The sequence below is a fragment of the Hypanus sabinus genome, chromosome 1, assembly GCF_030144855.1.
Source record: "Hypanus sabinus isolate sHypSab1 chromosome 1, sHypSab1.hap1, whole genome shotgun sequence".
NCBI classification, from domain to species: domain Eukaryota; kingdom Metazoa; phylum Chordata; class Chondrichthyes; order Myliobatiformes; family Dasyatidae; genus Hypanus; species Hypanus sabinus.
This window is the reverse complement of record NC_082706.1, coordinates 206370375-206390092: the sequence shown is the minus strand read 5'-3', so window position 1 is coordinate 206390092 and position 19718 is coordinate 206370375. Positions and strand designations below refer to the sequence as shown.

At 43.1% G+C, this 19718-nt stretch overlaps 1 protein-coding gene across 1 annotated transcript in view; it reads right to left on the bottom strand.

Annotated features, from left to right (window-relative positions):
- amph (amphiphysin) overlaps positions 1-18850 on the bottom strand; it is a 221267-nt gene extending 202417 nt beyond the window's left edge. The window contains exons 1-2 of the mRNA XM_059993715.1: positions 18779-18850; positions 18595-18683 (exon numbers count right to left, since the gene is read on the bottom strand). Coding sequence (XP_059849698.1) covers positions 18595-18683; positions 18779-18850 — 161 coding nt within the window. The remainder of the gene's footprint in view (positions 1-18594; positions 18684-18778) is intronic.
- Positions 18851-19718: the final 868 nt, after the last annotated feature.

Sequence of the window (19718 nt, the reverse complement as noted above, 5' to 3'; positions counted from 1 at the left end):
ATCTTTCAAGAATCACTAGATTCTGGAATGGTTCCGGAAGACTGGAAAATTGCAAATGTCATTCCACTCTTCAAGAAGGGAAAGAGCCAGAAGAAAGGAAACTATAGGCCAGTTAGTCAGACCTCAGTGATTGGGAAGATGCTGGACTCGATTAGTAAGGATGTGCTTTTGGGGTACTTGGAGGCACCTGATGAAATACGCTGTAATCAGCATTGTTTCCTCAAGGGAAAATCATACCTGAGAAACCTATTGGAATTCTGTGAAGAAATAACAAGCAGGATAGACAAAGGAGAATTGGTTGATGTTGTGTACTTGGATTTTAAGAAAGCCTTGACAAGGTGCTACACATGAGATTGGAACAAGCTATGAGCCCATGGTACTACAGGAAAGATCCTAGCATGGATAAAGCAGTGGCTGATTGGCAGGAGACAAAGAGTGGGAATAAAGGGAGCCTTTTCTGGTTTGCTGCCAGTGACTAGCAGTATTCCACAGGGGTCTATGTTGGGATCGCTTCTTTTTACATTATATGTCAACGATTTGGAATTAATGTCTTTGTTGCAAGGTTTTGCTGACGATATGAAAATAGATGGAGGGACAGGTTGTATTGAGGGAATAGTAATTGTGAGCAAGTTTGGGCATCTTAGTTTAGAAAGGATGTGCTGAAACTGGAGAGGGTTCAAAGGAGGTTCACGAAATTGATTCCAGGATTGAATGGCTTGACAAATGATGAGTGTTTGATGGCTCTGGGCCTGTATTCACTAGAATTCAGAAGAATGAGGTGTGACCTATCGAAACCTATCGAATGGTGAAAGGCCTTGATAAAGTGGATGTGGAGAGGATGTTTCCTATGGGGGGGGGAGTCCAAGACCAGAGGACACAACCTTGGAATAGATGGGAGTCCATTTAGAACGGAGAAGAAGGGGAGTATCTTCAGTCAGAGAGTTATGAATCGGTGGAATTCTTTGCCACAGGCAGTTGTGGAGGCCAAGTCTTTATGTATATTTATGGCAGAGGCTGATAGATTCTTGATTGGTCAGGGCATGAAGGGATATGGGAAGAAGGCAGGAGGTTGGGACTGAGAGGAAAATTGGATCAGCCATGATGAAATGCCGGAGCGGATTCGATGAGCCAAATGGCCTAATTCTGTTCCTATATCTTATGGTCTTGTATTTGCATTAATGAGCAGGTGTACCTGAGAAATGGCTACTGTGTGTATTGTTTGTCTAGCCATTTCTGTGATTTGACTGTTAAGCGACTCTAATATTTGCTGGTAAATCAGTTATCGTAAGTTATCTTACATGGATTGGACAGTAAACAACATTAAAAATTGTGGACTGCAGATGGTAACTCAACAAAATTAGCATAAGCAAATGAAAATCACTGAAAAAAAATAATCACTCTGAGGAGGTTCAATTCACCAGGACCAGGAACAGATAGTTTACAGTGTAAAATATTAAAGGAAGTGTTTCAAATGTTCTAACTCTAATCTTTCAAAGATGTGAAGTGTTTCTCTAGACTGGAAAATTAATGGTAAGCAAAATGCTGGAGGAACTCAGCAGGTCGGGCAGCATCTATTGAAATTAATAATGTTCAAAGTTTAAGTGCAAAATAAATTTTATTATCAAAGTACATATATGTCACCATGTACAACTGAGATTCATTTTCTTGTGGGCGTACTTAATAAATCTATAGAATAATAACCATAACCGAATCAATGAAAGACTGTCCAACTAGGATTCAACCAGAGTGCAGAAGACAACGAACTGTTCAAATGGAAAGGCAGCATCTATGGAAAAGAATAATGGTAAGGAAAGGTGAGAGTGAAAATAAGGGAATTGTTCTTGTTCTGATGTCCTGATGAAGCGACTAGCCCAAAACATCAAATGTGTATTCATCTCCATGGATGCTGTCTGATCTGCGGAGTTCCACCAGCCTTTTCTGTGTGGGTTGCTCTGGAAATCCAGCATCTGCAGAATTTATTTAGTTTAAGCAAATCAAAGCACAGTTTAGTCTAGTATCTGTCATCAGGAAGTCATTAGAGCCTGTAATTAAGTGGTGAGTGATTAATAACTTGATAATTTTAGAAGGTTACAGAAACCCAGAAATGATTTGTAACTCCAGATCATGCTTGACATAGCAGAGATAACTAGAGCGTGAGATGGGAGATAATAAATGAATGTTATTAATTTTGTACACACAGTAGGCCTTCTGTATTTTCCCCCAAGAACCCATTAACAATAGCTGCAATTCACAGAACTGGAGACCAATTGCTGACCCAGATAGTGTTGAAATAATGGGCAGATAGCTAATCAAACTCAAAGTAAGTTTGTTTTCAAAGTATGTCTGTGCCTCCATTTACCAGTTTGAGATTAATTTTGTTTGTGACAGCTACTCATACGACTAGACCCGGACTTCTGAGGTCGAGAGATTGGAACTGCCCCAGTGCAATGGCTTTTCCACTTTAAAAACTCTCCCACATGGATCTCCTGTCATTGTTGAATATGAATGACAACTAACATGTATATCAAAGTACATTTATTATCGAGGTACATATATGTCACCATACACAACACAGATTTTTTTCCTTGCAGGCATTCATTGTAATCCAAGAAACACAATAGAATCAACGAAAGACTGCACCCAAGAGGTTGGGCAAACAACCAATGTGCAAAAGATAATAGACTGGGCTAATACAAAGTGAAAGAAGAGAGCCCAAATATATTGCAAACATGAGATGAAGAGTCCTTGAAAGTGAGTCCACAGATTATAGGAACAGTTCAGCACCGAGGCGAGTGAAGTTGAGTGAAGTTATCCCTTTTGGTTCAAGATCCTGGTGGATGAGGGTTAATATCTGTTCTTGAACCTGGTGTTGTGCATCCTGAGGATCCCATACCTTCTGATGGGTGGGGGGGGGGGTGAGAAGTGGAGATTCGTTGCTACAAAAGGAAGTGTAAGTCGCCCTTTCCCTCTGCTAGCCTGCAGGTCACCCTTGGTCAAGGTGTAGCACCTGTTCAGCTTCTTCCCCCCAGATCAGGGTCACATGAAGCCACGGGAGCAGGTGATGGACAGTTGTATGAGCAGCTGGTGCAGATCACAAGTCCTGGTTATGCCACCACTGACACCAAGCAGACAATCTCTGAAGAGTATTGATAATGGCTGGGGTCACCCGTCTTGTAAAGACACTGCCCAGAAGAAGGCAATGGCAAACCACTTCTGCAGAAAAGTTTGCCAAGAACAATCACTGTCATCATTAACCAGGTCATGCCACGCTGCATATAATGATGATAACGATATACAGTACCTTCTTCCTGATGGCAGCAGCAAGAAGAGAGCATGATCTGGATGTTTGGGGGATCATATATTACCTTGAGATTAATTTCGTTTGTGATGGCATTTACGTGTTAGTCCCACGACAGATGATCTTATATGTTAATATCTTCATGTTTATGTCTTCGCCAGGTTGTCTTTGCTGCATCTTAATTTGATGCCTTGGACAAAATCAGGTTTGATCTACCACTGTCTGAGCATTGCAGTGATGGGAAAGCCAACCTCATTAGGTGGGTGTGGAGGCACATAGACCCAGATTAGTGAACATTTCCTCCAAAGTTACAGAGTCAGACATCACGGAAACAGGCCCTTTGGCCTAACACATCTACGATGACTGTGGTACGCAGAATAATTGTCCCAACTCCCCACATTTGGCCCATAATCCTCTAATCCTCCATGTACTTTGATGGCCAATGGCTGACCTACCTGAGGGCAAACTCGGGCTGGAAGGATAGCCTCTTCCTTGATGACATTTCTCCAACCCTCCTCCCTCTGTTTTTCCATTTCCCATTCTATTTCTCTTCTCAACTGTCCTTCACTTCCCTCATGTCCCACCTGCTTCCCTTTATCAGGCGAAGATGTCCTCAGTGGTGAGGGTTAGGGTTGTGACTGTTATGGAGATACGTGAGCTTACAACCCTCTGCAGCCCTCACAATCCTGCCTATTGAAGCCTCTATGATCTACCCTCTCCCATCAGATTCTTTCTTCTTCGGCTCTTTACCTCTTCCACCTATCACCTGCCTGCCCTCCCCCCTCACCCCATCCAACTTCTTGTTTTGACTTCTTCCCCCTTCCTTTCCAGTCTTGGCCCTAAACGTCGACTGCTCATTTCCACTGATGCTGTCTGACCTGCTGAGTTCCCCCACCATTTTGTGTGTTTTTACTTACCCAGATGACTTGTTAAAGTTGCTGATGTGAGCCCAGTGAGATTTTATGGAAATTTGTTCCTGAGAGTAAATGCCATTTTGCAAATTCCAGATTATTACCGAGGACCGAGGATTTGAACCGAGGACTCTGGATTGTTAGACCAGGCCTCTGGATTACTGGTGAGCAAACATCACTAATGCATCTTTGTTAGCCCCAGACAAAAAGCTTTTCTCCACCTGCCCTACAAAATCTAGAAAACCTTCACCTTGAAATCAATGTTTCAATAATTTTGTTTTACCTTTTAGTTCTTGGGTTCCAAGCATCAGATTATTATCACTGATCTATGTCGTGAAATTTGTTTTTATGTGGCAGCAGTACAATTCAGGAAATGAAAAAAAATACTACAAGATCAAAACAAAAATTGAGCGAAAGTCAATATTGAGGTAGCGTTCATAGGTTCATGGACCATTCAGAAATCTGATGCAGAGGCAATGAAGCTGTTCTTGACACATTGGGCATGGATCCTCAGACTCCTGTAGCTCCTCACTGATGGTGGTAACGAGAAGAGACGTCGAGGATGGTGAGATCCTTAGTGATGGATGCAGTCTTCTTGAGGCACTGCCTCTTGAAGATGACCTCGATGGTGGGGAGCACTGTGACCATGATGGGTCTACAACCCCTTGCAATCCTGTGTATGGACGACTCCGTACAAGGTGGTGATGCGGCCTGTGGCATTCTGATGAAGTTATGCCCTCTAACATTCTGATTAATGTATTAATTTAAGGCCAGAACGTTCAGTGTTCAGAACTGCTCACAGCACTCCAGTTTGATCCAACCAAGCCTTTATGAACCTGCTGCATAAACTTTCTGTTCATTTCTTTGGATACAAATACTCACATCCTAGTTCCTTTCTGGTTATTATATACAGCCAAGACATGTTAATGAGCTACTGTATGTATTAGGACGAATAGAAAGAGGTGAATACAGATTCACCACTCTGGGAAAAACAGATTCTCCTCATCTCTGACCTAAGTCCTATCCCCTGAATCTTGAGGCAATGTCCCCTACTTCTACTCTCACCTACCAATGGAAACAACTTTCTGACCTATCTTATCTATCCCTTTCAAAATTTTGTATGTTTCTATAAGATCCTCTCTCATTCTTCTGAACTCCAGAGAGTTTTGTCCCAGGGGATTCAATCTCTCCTCATAGGTTAACCCCTTCATCATTGGAATCAACCTGGTGAACCTCCTCTGCACCGCCTCCAAAGCCAGTATTTCCTTCCTCAAATATGGAGACCAGAACTGCACACAGTACTCCAGGTGCGGCCTCACCAGTACCCTGTATAGTTGCAGCATGACCTCCCTGCTCTTGAATTCAATCCCTCTAGCAATGAAGGCCAACATTCCGTTTGCCTTCTTAATAACCTGTTGTACCTGCAAGCCAACTTTTTCCAATTCATGAACAAGCACTCCCAAGTCCCTCTGCACAACAGCATGCTGCAATCTTTCACCATTTAAATAATAATCTGCTCTTCTATTATTCCTTCCAAAGTGGATGATCTCACATTTACCAACATTGTATTCCATCTGCCAGACCTTGGCCCACTCACTTAACCTATCTATATCCCTCTGCAGACTCTCCATATCCTCTGTACAATTTGCTTTTCCACTCAGTTTAGGGTCATCAGCAAATTTGCTACGCTACACTCAGTCCCCTCTTCCAGATCATCAATGTAAATGGTAAACAGCTGCAGGCACCCCACTCACCACTGACTGCCAACCAGAGAAACACCCATTTATACCAACTCTCTGCCTTCTATCGGTCAACCAATCTACTATCCATGCCAATACACTTTCTCCAACTCCATGCATCCATATCGTATTTATAAGTCTTTTGTGCAGCACCTTATCAAACGCCTTCTGGAAATCCAAGTACACAACATCCACCTGTTCCCCTCTATCCACTGCACTCATTATGTCCTCAAAGATCTCCAGTAAGTTTGTCAAACAGGACCTGCCCTTTCCTCAACTCTGAACTGATTTCACAGCCTGTAGACTCACTTTCAAGGGCTCAACGACTCGTTTTCAGTATTATTTACTTTTTATTATTATTTACGTGACTTGGCTTTGTTTGCATATTATTAGCTTGTCAGTTTTTTTTATTAATAATTTTTTCATAAATTCTGAGAATGAGTATCATGTTTAATATCAATGATATACATTGTGAAATTTGTTGTTTTGCGGCAACAGTACATTGCAATACATAAAAACTATAAATTACAATAATGTATAAAAGATTAAAATTAACAAGTAATTCAAAAAGAGCAAGAACAGTGATGTGGCATTCATGGTTGATTCATTGTCCATTTAGAAATCTGATTGTCAAAGAAAATCCTGTAACATTTCTTTATTATCCTGTAAATACCTGCAAGAAAATGAATCTAAGGGTACTGTGCAACAGAATTAGACACATGTATATAGCTAGAGAGCTTAAGACTTTTGCACAGTACTGTGACAACGTGGAGCAGAAGGAGAGTTTGTAAATCTGGTGGGAGCAAAGGATGTTGGGAATGGTGAGGGAGGGGTGCCATGGGACAGGTGGCAGAGAAGGAGTGCCGGGGTGGAGGATGGTGTGGCTGCAGGCACACCCAGTCCTGAGACACTAAATAATTGGTTTATTGATCATTACAGAACGTCTCTCTGGTGCATCCCACTCCTTCCTCTCTCTCTTCCCCTTTTCCCAACCATGATTCCCCTCTCCCTGCCCCCTTCCCACTCTCAGTCCACAATAGAGACCCATATCAGAAAAAGGATTATCATTGCTCACATATCATGAAATCTGTTTCTTTTTTTGGCAGCTGTGCAGTGCAATGCAATACGTTAAATAACTACAGCACTGTGCAAAAGTTGAGGCACCCTAACTGTATGTTTATGCAGTACAGTTCTGTTTATAGTTACGTGCTTTGAACACTCTACCACCCTCTCAATTTTGTAAGCCTCTGTCAAGTTCTCCTACACTCCAGGCATAAACCAAATCAGAGCTGTTACAGATGAATCCAGTCCGGCAACTAGAAACCAGTACCACTGTAGCCTTGTGAAAGCAGGGTAAACTTGCATTTAATTTGCTGTCTAACACCAGCAACTTCCTGTAATAGCTCTCCGGGGTCCAATAATTTAAACAACTATTTGAAACCAATGACGTATATATTAGCCCCAGCTCAGAACAGCTGCTCTGTGGCATCTTTGTTCTGATCTTGTCTGGCTGAGCACTGCATGGAACCATTACAAGCTGCTTCTGCACACAACAGGCCCGGGGATCGAACACAGCAGATCACCAGCCACCGCTCTCCGCTCCATTCCCTTAGATTCTGCTTATTCTTTAACGACAAAACCCATTTCCAGCTTCACGGCCACAAGAGGTTCTGCAGATTCTGGAAATCTCGAGCAACATGACAGGGCACAGTAGCGTAGTGGTTAGCACAACAATTTCCATTGCCAGTGACCCCGGTTCAATTCCCGTTGCCGCCTGAGAGGAGTTTGTACATTCTCCCCGTGGGCGGGGAGTGGGTTTCCTCCGGGTGCTCTGGTTTCTTCCCACAGGCCGGTAGGTGAATTGGTCATTGTAAGCTGTCCTGTGATTAGACTAGGATTAAATTGGGGTGTAGCTGGGTGGAGTGGCACTAAAGGGCCTATTCGCATTGTATCTCAATAAATAAATACCATAAAGAAAATATGCCAGAAGAACTCAGTAGGCCAGGCATAATTTTAAGGTGATTGGAGGAAAATATGGGGTGGGTGGAGAACGTAGAGATAGGTTTCTTAACAAAGAGTGATGGGTACATGAAATGCCCTGCCAGGGTAGAGGTAGGGGCAGTTAACTTGGGGACATTTAAGGAACTCATAGATAGGCACATGGATGATAGAAAAAAGAGGGCTATGTGGAAGGGAAGGGTTAGATTGATCTCAGAGTGGGCTAAAGGGTCATCAAAATATTTGGGCTGATGTTATATGTTCTACCCTGGGTAGATTAGATTAGTAGGTTACCTCTGCCCTCGGGCAGAAGACACATTGGCGGCTTGGATGCTTTCCTGAGCAACACACACAAAATGCTGGAGAAACTCAGCAAGTCAGGCAGCATCCATGGAAAATGAATTTTTGAATTTTGGATGCTAGCTGCCGGTGAGCTAGAATACAAGACATAAATTTGGAACATTTTATAAGATTCCACGCCTGATTTCTCTTTAGATGCACAAGGAGACTTTAGAGAAGTGCAGCTGAGCCAGGGAGCAGACTGCAGTGTCTGCCTAATCCAAACTGATTCTGCAACCTGGGCTGAAAGCCCCAAATAATGAGGTAAATGAATGGACCGTACAGAATCTCCACCAAGTGCGTCTGGCCGTGCTCTGCGGAACTCCAGAATCAAATTGATTCATGCATTGTCATAACGACAGAGGTCATACCTCATTCTAACAATGACAACACTCAGAGAGCAAAGACAGAATATTCAAAGAACAGTAAGAAACTGTAGCCATAAAAGGTGGGATTTCCTGGTGGCTAGCAGTTTCAAGTTGACTTCCCATTCCCATTTCAAGATGTCTGTCCCTGACCCCCTCTCTGCTCTATCATCGATGGAGGGGTTTAAACTGTGGGCATTTTGGCCCAAAACGTTGCCCGGTCATTCCCCTCCACTGATGCTGTGTGACCCGCTGAGTTCCTTCAACACTGTGTGTGTTTCAAAACTGAGGGTGAGTTTTGGGATTTAGAAGCAGACTTGTGTTCTGACACTGGTTTCAGCTGTGGCCCATGAGTAAAAATCATTGAAGATTTCATCAACAGCATTTATACGTTGGGAACATCCCACTCTGTGTCAAACAGAGTAACTCTGTCATGAGAAAGGCCGAAATGGAAACAAGCAGAAAATAATGGGATCCTTTCTGTAATCTGGTTAAAAGTTTTCTCCATCCCATATAACCAATGATTGAATTCTAACTAAATGTACATTACTATGCAAAAATCTAAGGCTCCCTAGCTATATATATATATCTATCTTTTTGGTGACTGCTCATGGTACAGTGTGTCTCAGGCATCTAAACCTGGCAGAGCCCATCCCTCTCCAGGTTTTTGGAGTTGGCTGGATTCGAACTCAGGAACCTTCGCTATAATTACTGAGGAAGTTTACAAAGTTTCAAACAAGCTCAATTCTCTTACCTAACAGTAATCTTAATGACAAGATTAAGGGAGCACTATGACCTCATGATAATCCCATCACCCTCTAGTTGTCTTTCTTCCCCTTCCCCCACTTTGTTATTCTGCCATCTTCTCCTGTCCTTCTCAGTCCTGAAGAGGGGTCTTCTAACATCAACTATTCATTCCTTCCCATTGATGCTGCCTGACCTTCTGAGTTCCTCCAGAGTTTTGTGTGTGTTGTTATGTGTGAAATTCCCAGATAAGTCACAGGCAGCAGCATCTTCGCCACGTTACCACAGACAGACAAGTAATATTCTGTAAGCAGGAGATAGTGTATTCATAGTAGGGACATAGTGAGGTAGGGTTTGTGGATGACTCAGAATTCCAACGGGGGAGGAAGCTGCTCCTAAAACATTGAGTGTGTGTCTTCAGGCTCCCATACCTCCTTGTTGATATGAGCAACGAGAAGAGAGAGTGTCCTGGGTGATGGGGGTTGTTCGGGATGGATGTCACCCTCTTGAGGGATCTTCTTTTAAATCTGTCCTTGATGAGGGTTGCATCTTTGATGGAGCTGACTGAGTTCATGACTTACTGCAGCTTTTCCAGCCCTGTGTGGTGTCCCCTCTATTCCAGACAGTGATGCAACCAGTCAGAATGGTACATCGGTAGAAACTTGCTAGTGACATCCTAACTCTCCTTAAGCTCTGAATGAAATAAAGCTGCTTTCATGCCTTCATCACATTTGCATCAATATGTCGAGCCCACAAAAGCATCTCCTCCTGAACTACTTTGTGTTGAAAAACCAGTCCATTCCGACAATTGTCTACATGATAATTCACTGGAAAATAAATCCCTGCTCAATCAGTGGGAGTTTACACTGACAAAGATAAATTATGATTTGTTCACACACTTCCTGAGCAATTAATAAACTAGCTAATTATTCAAAATGGGAAGATGCAACATCCATTTGGAATAAAGGCAGTTTTGTTTCAAGTATTGCTGGTTGAAAATCTTTATCAAGCAGTTTTGATGAGGTGATGCAGATTCCAGGCAAATCAACCAGGTGTGAAATAGGGCAAATAACAGCATTGAGGCTGTTTCCTCAACTCTGGCAGCCCAGGATGAGATCCAAAACACATGTAGATTAAGGAAAGGGTTGAATATTATCATTCAAAGCTGGCGCTAGAATAAAGATATTGCCGTTTCAATGCATGCACAAAATGCCCAATATTGGCAAAACAAAAGATTGGAAGGGATAGAACATAGAACAGTACTGCACAGGAACAGGGCAACAGGCCAGAACCAGCTAAAATTAAGTCAATCCGCCCCCCCCCAAACTAATACTTCCTACCTATACATAAGCCATAGCCCTCTATCTTCTTCAGACCCATGTGCCTATCTAAACATCTCTGAAAAGCCTCTATAGTATTTGCTTCTACCACCATACCAGGCAGTGCATTCCAGTTATCCACCACTCTGAGAAAGAATCTTACCCCTCACATCCCCTTTGAACCTACCCCTTCTCTCCTTCAAAACATCCTCTCTGGTATCAGACATTGCAACCCTCTGAAATATATGCTCCCTGTCTACTCTATCAATGCCTCTCATAATCTTATAACACTCTATCTGATATCCCCTCAGCTTCCGCTGCTCTGCAGAAAACAACCCAAGTTCGTTCAGCTTTTCATGACCCTCTAAACCAGGCAGAACATCTTCTGCACCCTCTTCAAAGCCTCAACATCCTTCCAACAGTGGGGCAACCAGAACTGAACACAATACTCCACGTGTGATCTAACCAGAGTTCTATAAAGTTGCAGCATAACCTCTTGACTTTTGAATTCAGTGTTGCGACTAATAAAAGCAAGCATTCTGTAAGCCTTCTTAATCACCCCATCAACCTGTGTAGCTACTTTCAAGGACCTATCAACATGGACCTGAAGATCTCTTTGCTCAGCAACTCAGTTACAGGTCTTGCCCTTAAGAGTGTGCTGTCTCCTTACGTTTGCCCTACCGAGGTGCAACACCTCACATTTACCTGGGTTAAACTCCATCTGCCGTTTCTCTGCCCATATCTGACACATTACATATATTACAGGTAGGCTTATTTGAGAAAGACAGTTATGTGTAAAGTGTTTCATTCATTTGAAGCCAAGGAGATCCATAGCAAAGGACAGCTAGATTGTGGAAATTGGTTTGCATTATTTTTATAAAAATAAGGATTAAGGTACAATAAATATGATGTTTTTTTACATGTGCATTGAAACACCAATACATACAGTAAAATGTGTCATTTGCGTCAGCGACTAACACAGTCTGAGGATGCGCTAGGTAGCCCGCAAATCCCGCCATGTGTCTGGTGCCAATATGACATGCCCACAGCTCCCTAACACTGTCCCATACACCTCTGCAATGTCAGCAGAAACCAGAGCAGCCAGAAGTATCACAAACACCAGGAAATCTGAAGATGCTGGAAATTCAAAGCAACATACACAAAATGCAGGAGGAACTCAGCAGGCCAGGCAGCTTCTATGGAAAAGAGTAAACAGTTGACATTTTGGGCTGAGACCCTTCTTCAGAACCATAAGTCCTGATGGAGGGTCTCAGCCCGAAACATCAGCTGTTTTCTCTTTACCTAGGGGAAGGCCAACCATTCGGGGGAGAATTTAGAAACTCTTCATGGACAGCGGTGGGGAATGAATACTAATCTTCCGTTTGCTGGCACTATGAACTGTTACACTAACCACAACCCTACAGCTCTGCCCTCATAAGGAATCAGAACAAACATTTTGATCCAGTTGGACATCTCCAATGTTGTAAAAACTAATGATTTTACATAAAAATGTATGAAAGAATAATGAACATTTATAATATAGCACAACATACCAGGATACTTGAAAAATTACTACAAAGTTCAAAGTAAATTTATTATCGAAGTACATACTGCGTATGTCACTGTATACAACCCTGAGATTCATTTTCTTGCAGGCAGACTCAAGAAATCCATAATAGAATAATAACCATAACAGAGTCAGTGAAAGACCATACTAAGCTGGGCATTCAACCAGTGTGCAAAAGACTACAAACAGTGCAAATACAAAAAGAAAGAAATAATCATACTAAATAAATAAGCAACAAATATCGAGAACATCAAATGAGTCCTTGAAAGTGATTCCATAGGCTATGGAAACATTTCAGTGATGGGGCAAGTGAAGTTGAGTGATGTTATCCTCTTTGGATCAAGAGCCTGATGATTGAGGCTGTTCCTGAACCTGGTGGTGTGAGTCCTGAGGCTCCTGTACCTCCTTCCTGATGGTCGAGGGTAATAACTGTTCCTGAACCTGGTGGTGTAAGTCCTGAGGCTCCTGTACCTCCTTCCTGATGGTCGAGGGTAATAACTGTTCCTGAGCCTGGTAGTGTGGGCCTTGAGACTCCTGTACCTCCTTCCTGATGGTCGAGGGTAATAACTGTCCCTGAACCTGGTGGTGTGAGTCCTGAGGCTCCTGTACCTCCTTGCTAATGACAGTAACAAGAAGAGAGAATATCCTGCATGGTGGGGATTCGTGATGATGGATGCTGTTTTCCTGTGACCAAGTATGACATGGTCCTCACTAGAAGATATTAGGACAGGTTTGACAAATATTTTTAAATGTGCTTTATAAATGAAGAATGGGCATTATCCACTCATTGGACATTGATTGGAATGAAATGTTCCAAAAGTGGACAAGATGTGTCTAGCTAATTAGGCTGGAACTGGGATTAAAGGAGGAAAGACTCTTGGGAGTAGAGAAGACTGGAACTGGAACTCACAATAATCTGAGAGCTATGCAGCACAGATCTTAGGACCATTGTGGGTGTCCTTGGATGTGTCAAATCCTCATCCATCAGTCAGAATAAAGTAAAGTTATTAGTTCCTCAGGAAGGTGGAGAAGAGATTTACCAGGATGCTGCCTGGACTAGAGAACATGTGTTTTGAAGAAAGGTTGAGCAAGCTAGGGTTTTTCTCTCTGCAGCAAAGGAGATGAGGTGCAACTTGATACAGGTGGACAACTTAGTAAGAGGCATAGATCAAGTAAACAGCCAGAGACTTTTTCCCAGGGCAGAAAAGGCTAATACAGGAGGGCATAATTGTAAGGTGAGGACAGTACAGGTGGGGGTGTCAGGTTTTTACACAGAGAGTGGCGAGTGTGCGGAACATACTGCCAGGGGCGGTGGTAGAGGCAGATTCATTAAGAGCATTTTGGAAGCTCTTAGATAGGCACATGGACGACAGGGTTACATGGGAGGGGATGGTTAGATTGGCCTTAAGAGTAGGTTACAGTGGTGTACCAGTTATCACAATGCTATTACAACTCAGGTTGTCACAGTTTGGAGTTCAGTTCTGGTGCTGTCCGTAAGAAGTTTGTACGCCCTCTACATGAATGCATGGGTTTCCTCCTGAGGCTCTGGCTTCCTCCCACACTCCAAACACATACAGGTTAGTAGGTTAATTGGTCATTGTAAATTGTCCTGTGATAAGGCTTGGTTTAAATAGATGGGTTGCTGGGGTGGGGGGTGTTGTTTGTTAGGCCGGAAGGCCTGTTCCATGCTATATCTCTAAATAGAACTTGTAATGTGCTATAATGTTCTATGCTTAGGGTAAATTGATATATACTTTATTGATTCCAAAGGAAATTACAGGGTTACAGTAGCATTACAAGTGCACAAATGTAAATATTAGAAGAGAATCTATGAAAGAATAAAAAATAAGTTACTTCAAACTGTCTAACGGTGGTGGGGGGTGGGGGAGGAGAGGTCATAATTTCTCCTGCTATAAGTTGACTCGCTATAGAGCCGAATGGCTGAGGGTAAGATTGCCTTCACACAGTACTCTTTGGATCAGCGCAGTAGTCTTGGTACTAAAATACTTTGAACATTTTGAAATGTGTTTTAAGAATTCTAATGGAATAATTGTGACAGCCACTTTACAAGCAGTAAGGCCCAACAAGTGCAATATCATAAGTAGAAAATCAGCTCTTGTGCTGTCAGTTAAAATAGACCAAGTGCCTGTAACATGAAGTGGAAAATTACTGCCTTTCTTTGAAGGAGCTGAGTTTCTTTTACATTCACCAGAGAAGACCTTGATTTAATACCCAGATTTAATGGCACCTCTGACCAACAGAAAACAGCAAACCCTGGGCAAACTCCAGAGTTTATGATATAGACAATGATAGGCATAGTTGAGAACTGGACTGGATTTAGGGGCTTAAGGGAAGAAAATCCTGATATGATGTGTTCAAGTATGACATGGGACTTCAACACACGAGTTTTGATTCAGATTTTTAAGAATACGACTGTAGTGGTAGTTCATAGTGTTATTCTGCCACTCAGTGAGGCACTCCCACATGGGAGAAGTTCATATAATGTACAAGCAGGATAGAGTTCAACTGAGTACCCTGCAAGCTGGTATTCTGGCATGCTCTGCACTATGCCTCAATAATCACCACAGCTTATTATATGTCAGCTAGTCAGTTACTTCACAACTGAATATAACTAGAGCAGTAACAGTTAGTGTAAAGTTATTACAGTGCCAGCAACCTGGGTTCAATTCCCACTAGGGTTTGTAAAGAGTTTTTGAGCATTCTCCCCTGTGACTGCGTGGGTTTCCTCAGATGTCTGGTTTCCTCCCACATTCCAAATCGCAGAGGTCAGTCTCATTGGTGTAACTGAGCAGTGTGGGCTTATTGGACCAGAAGGGCCAGTTTACATGTCTAGATGGATAGATAGATAAATAATAAGTAAAGAAATAATAGATAAATAAAAAAGGTTATAAATAATGATGGGAAATATTAGCAAATAGTATGTTGCTATGTTTTAGTCATAAGATTTAAGTCTTAAGTTCAGATCAGTTTGCATTCAAAGTGCATGCATGAAGACTGAATTGCTATGAATCAAGATTCTAAAGGTCACGTACCCAATAAATGAAAGTCACACTATTCCAGCATAGATTTTATATTGTCTTATGATTAAATGTGTCCTTCAATGTTCCTGAGAGCACAGTGACTGATACTGTGATCGTTTCAAGGACACTGAGCAAATAATGCCCTCAGATGAAGTTACTGTGCACTCACCATTTTAAAATAAACCTCTGGGCAATGTGTTAATTCTCCTGAAATTTTACCGGAAACATGAATAATGAGCATACTCACTTTATCAGATACTCGTTGATCCAAATGTCTAATCAGCCAATCATGTGGCAGCAACTCAATGCATAAAAGCATGCAAACATAGTCAAGAGGTTCAGTTGCTGTTCAGACCAAACATCTGAAAGGGGAAGAATTGTGATCTAAGTGACTTTGACTGAGGAATGATAGTTGGTGCCAGATGGGGTAGTTTGAGTATCTCAGAAACTGCTGATCTCCTGGGAATTTTCGTACTCAATAGTCTCTAGTGTTTACAGAGAACGGTGCAAAATACATGCAGTAAGCAGCAGTTCTGTGGGGAAGATGCATGTTACTGAGAGAGGAGAGTGACCTGATTGGTTTAAGCATACCGAAAGGCAAGAGTAACTCAAATAATCACGTTATGTGCACAAGAGTCTCTGGATGCATGTTAAATCTTGAAGTGGGTGGGCTACAGCAACAGAAGAGCATGAGTAGACACAATATTAGGAGGCACCTAAGTAAGTGACCACTCTGTGTATAAAAATTGGTAAAATAGTCTTTGATCTAGACAATATTTCACAAGTATCTTTGATCATCTTTCCCATTGTTACATTTTGAACAGTTTTTGTTCTACCTCGAGTAAAGGAGGATGAGGGGTGATTTGATAGAGGCAACTAGAAAATAAAAGGCATAGATCAAGTGGACAGCAAGAGGCCTTTCCCAGGGTGGAAATGGTTAATACTAGAAGGCATAACTTCAAAGTGATAGAAGGGAAGTATGGGGGGGATATCAGAGGTAGATCTTTTTTAAAATACTGATAGTGATGGGTGCGTGGAAGATAGAAGATTTGAGGGCTAGGTGTAAACGATTAGATTGATCTTCAAAGAGCCTGTACTGCGCTGTCATGTTCTATGTCTGAATAACTGAACTCCTGACCATGTCTGGATACTTTTATGCATTGAGTTGCTGCCACATGATTGACTGATTAGATATTTGCATTAACGAGCAGGTGTACAGGTGTACCTAATAAAGGGCTTATGCTTGTACACAGACGCATGCACATATATGAAACCAATCATTTGCATAACTTGTGTTAAACCTATAATTAGTCATTCCAGTGGGCCACTTAAAAAGTTGACCTTTACAAGCAATTTGATCTGCATTTTGATCAGCTTGATGGCACCATCTTCTATAGAGAGAGTTCAGTGCGATCTGCTTGTACATTCAGTCACAGGGATGTGTTTAGTATGGCGCAGCGGTGATGTATTCTTCAATTTTTAAAAACTGCTCAAACTGAGCAAAGTTTTTCCACCTCCAATGCTGCACTAATTGCATTCGAGATGTGCAAAAGTAATCTATCCAGTTGGTCTCTTTGAACTCCCTCTGGCCAACCGTAACAATTTACTCTTTCAAAGAAGGAAAGGCACGAGACACTCAGTGGACATTGTATTTGTTACCTCATGTACTGAATACAGTGGCCACTGAGTGTGTGGTCATGGTCTGCTCGGTAGTCCGTCCACTTCATGGTTCAGCATGTTGTGTGCTCCGGGATGCTCTTCTGCACACTACCGTTGTAACACATGTCGTCTGAGTTACGGTCACCTTCCTGTCAGCTTGAACCAGTCTGGCCATTCTCCTCTGACCTCTCACATTAACAAGGCATTTCCCCCTTCAGAACTGCCGCTCACTGAATGTCTTTCTTTTGTGTTTCACACCATTCTCTGTAACCTCTGGAGACTGTTATGTGTGAAAATCCCAGGAGATCAGCGGTTTCTGAGATACTCAAACTACCCCGTTCGGCACCAACAATCATTCCACGGTCAAAGTCACTTATTCTTCCTCATTCTAATGCTTGGTCCGAACAAATTAACCTCTTGACCATGTCCACATACTTATGTGTATTGGGTTTCCGCCACTTGATTGGCTGATATGCATTAACGCAGGTGTAGGGGTGTACCTAATAAAATGGCCAAAGTGCAGTTGTTGACTTCGTTAGCCTTATAATGTCCCATTGCCAAATCAAGTTCCAGTGAGCGAGATGTTCCTACGCGGTACTAAGAGAGAGATGCGTTTCATTTGATATCAGCAGTAATTAATAAGTCTCTGGATAAAACAGATGATTTCATTCCTACATTACTGCTCTGTTCCAATCAATAACAACGAAAAAAAAGTCAAAGGTTGCTCTAAAAATCAGTGCCAACTTCACCAGCCCGCAACAAACAAATTTTCAGACTGCAGTCAAGCAAACCCGCTGATATCGCCAACGATAATTTCAAATAAATGACATCCCACACTAGAAAAACGCCGATGAGTTATTAAGTTCCCCTGTGCATTGAGGCAAAGATAACATTCTGCCGGAGATTAGGGTGGTTGGGTCTGCGGGGATATTAAAGGAGAAGAAATCCTCTTATATAAACATTGTGGGGGCGGGGAGAGCAGAGGGCAGTGAATCTTTCGGTCAGCTGCTCGTTGGGACAGGCAAGAAAAGACGGGGTACTCCTGACAGCTCACAAGCACGCCGTCGGGAGCACCGACCAGCGGCATTTGAAGCCCATTCGTGTACGGTCCCCAGGTAGACTGCACCTGTTTTAACGGGCAGTGGAGGACAGGAGGTGAATGTCCTTTAAAACTGTCACTTGTGTTTTTTCCCCATGCTCTCCCGATGAAACGATGCGAGACGCCAGATGGGCTGTTCCCCCGTCAGGCTTTGACTTCTGAAGGTTACCCGTGGGATATATCTATATAATGTCGGGCCAGGCCCCGCCACTCCATGCGACAGCCGCCCCACTCACAGGGTCACCGTGACTCTGGAATACTGCAGCCGGATCTACCCCCAGAACTAACCCCGTCGACCCTCTCTCTGCACCTGCTCGGAGCCACTAGAATCTACATATTCTTAGCCCATGAGCCAGCCACACACCCCGGCTTCTCTTGCATTGCATCGGCCCGGGAAGGCAGACGAACCGGCTCCGGTGCCGTGTGAAACCTTATTCCCTTCCTCGCCCCTTCACCCTTCTCAGCTCTCCCCGTCCCCTCCTTCCACCACGACCCTCTTCCTATCTTCCACACACCGTCCTGTCTCTCCCGCATCCGCCCGCGGTCCCCCTGCCGTCGGTCGCTGTCCCTGCCTCCTGGTGCTGAAACCGATCCAGCCCGGCAGCTGCGGGAAAACGAAACCGAAAAAAAAATAAACGCTTTATCTCCACAGACGGAGCCCGTAACCGATGACAAGGAGGAGACTAGCCACTTCCTTACCTTTTCTTGAGCCCTGTTCAGCCGTTTCTGAACATTTTTCGCGAAGACTCCTGTTTTGATGTTGTCCGCCATGGCTGCTGTGTGCCTCCGTCCCTGTGCTCCACCTGAAACGGGGCGGCCGCAGCAACTCTTAAAGCGCCCTCCTCCCGCCCCGCACCCACACGCACCCGCGTGCAAAACGGGCACCGTGCTGCATGCTTGCACACACAACCCTGCCAGAACGTGTGCTCCTGAATCGCTTTAGTTTTAGTTTGAGGTATTAACTTTATTTATTTATAAGCACCGTAGCGTTATGGTTAGCGCGACGCTATTACAGCTGGAGGCGCTTCGGAGTTCAGTTCCACCGGTGTTCTGTAAGGAATCTCTGTACATCCTCCCCGTAGAATGCGTGTGTTTTCCCCGGCTACTTCGGTTTCCTCCGACAGTCCAAAGACCTACCTGGTGGTTAATTGGTCCTGGCTCAAAAGGTGCTGTATCTAAATATAATAAGTAAATAATTAAATAAAGATTTGGCAATACAACTTGATAAAGCCTAAAGAAATGCGTGTATTGGGCCGAGTGTGAACGTGAGTACATACATAACAAGAGACCCCTCCATGTACATAAACACGTAAATGATCAGGATATAGATGGAGCAATGAGGAACATTTGATGGCTCTGAGTCTGTACTCACCGGAGTTTAGAAGAATGAGGGGGGACCTCATTGAAACAAATCAAAAGCCCTAGATGGAGTGGATGTCAAGAGGATGTTTTCTATAGTGAGGGAATTCTAGGACCAAAGGGCACAACCTCCGAATAGAGGAACTTCAAATTAAAACAGAGATGAGGAAGAATTTCTTTACCCAGAGGGTGGTGAATCTGCAGAATTCATTGCTACAGACGGCCATGGAGGCAGAGGTTGATTGGTTCTTGATTAGTAAGGATGTTAAAGGTTATGGGG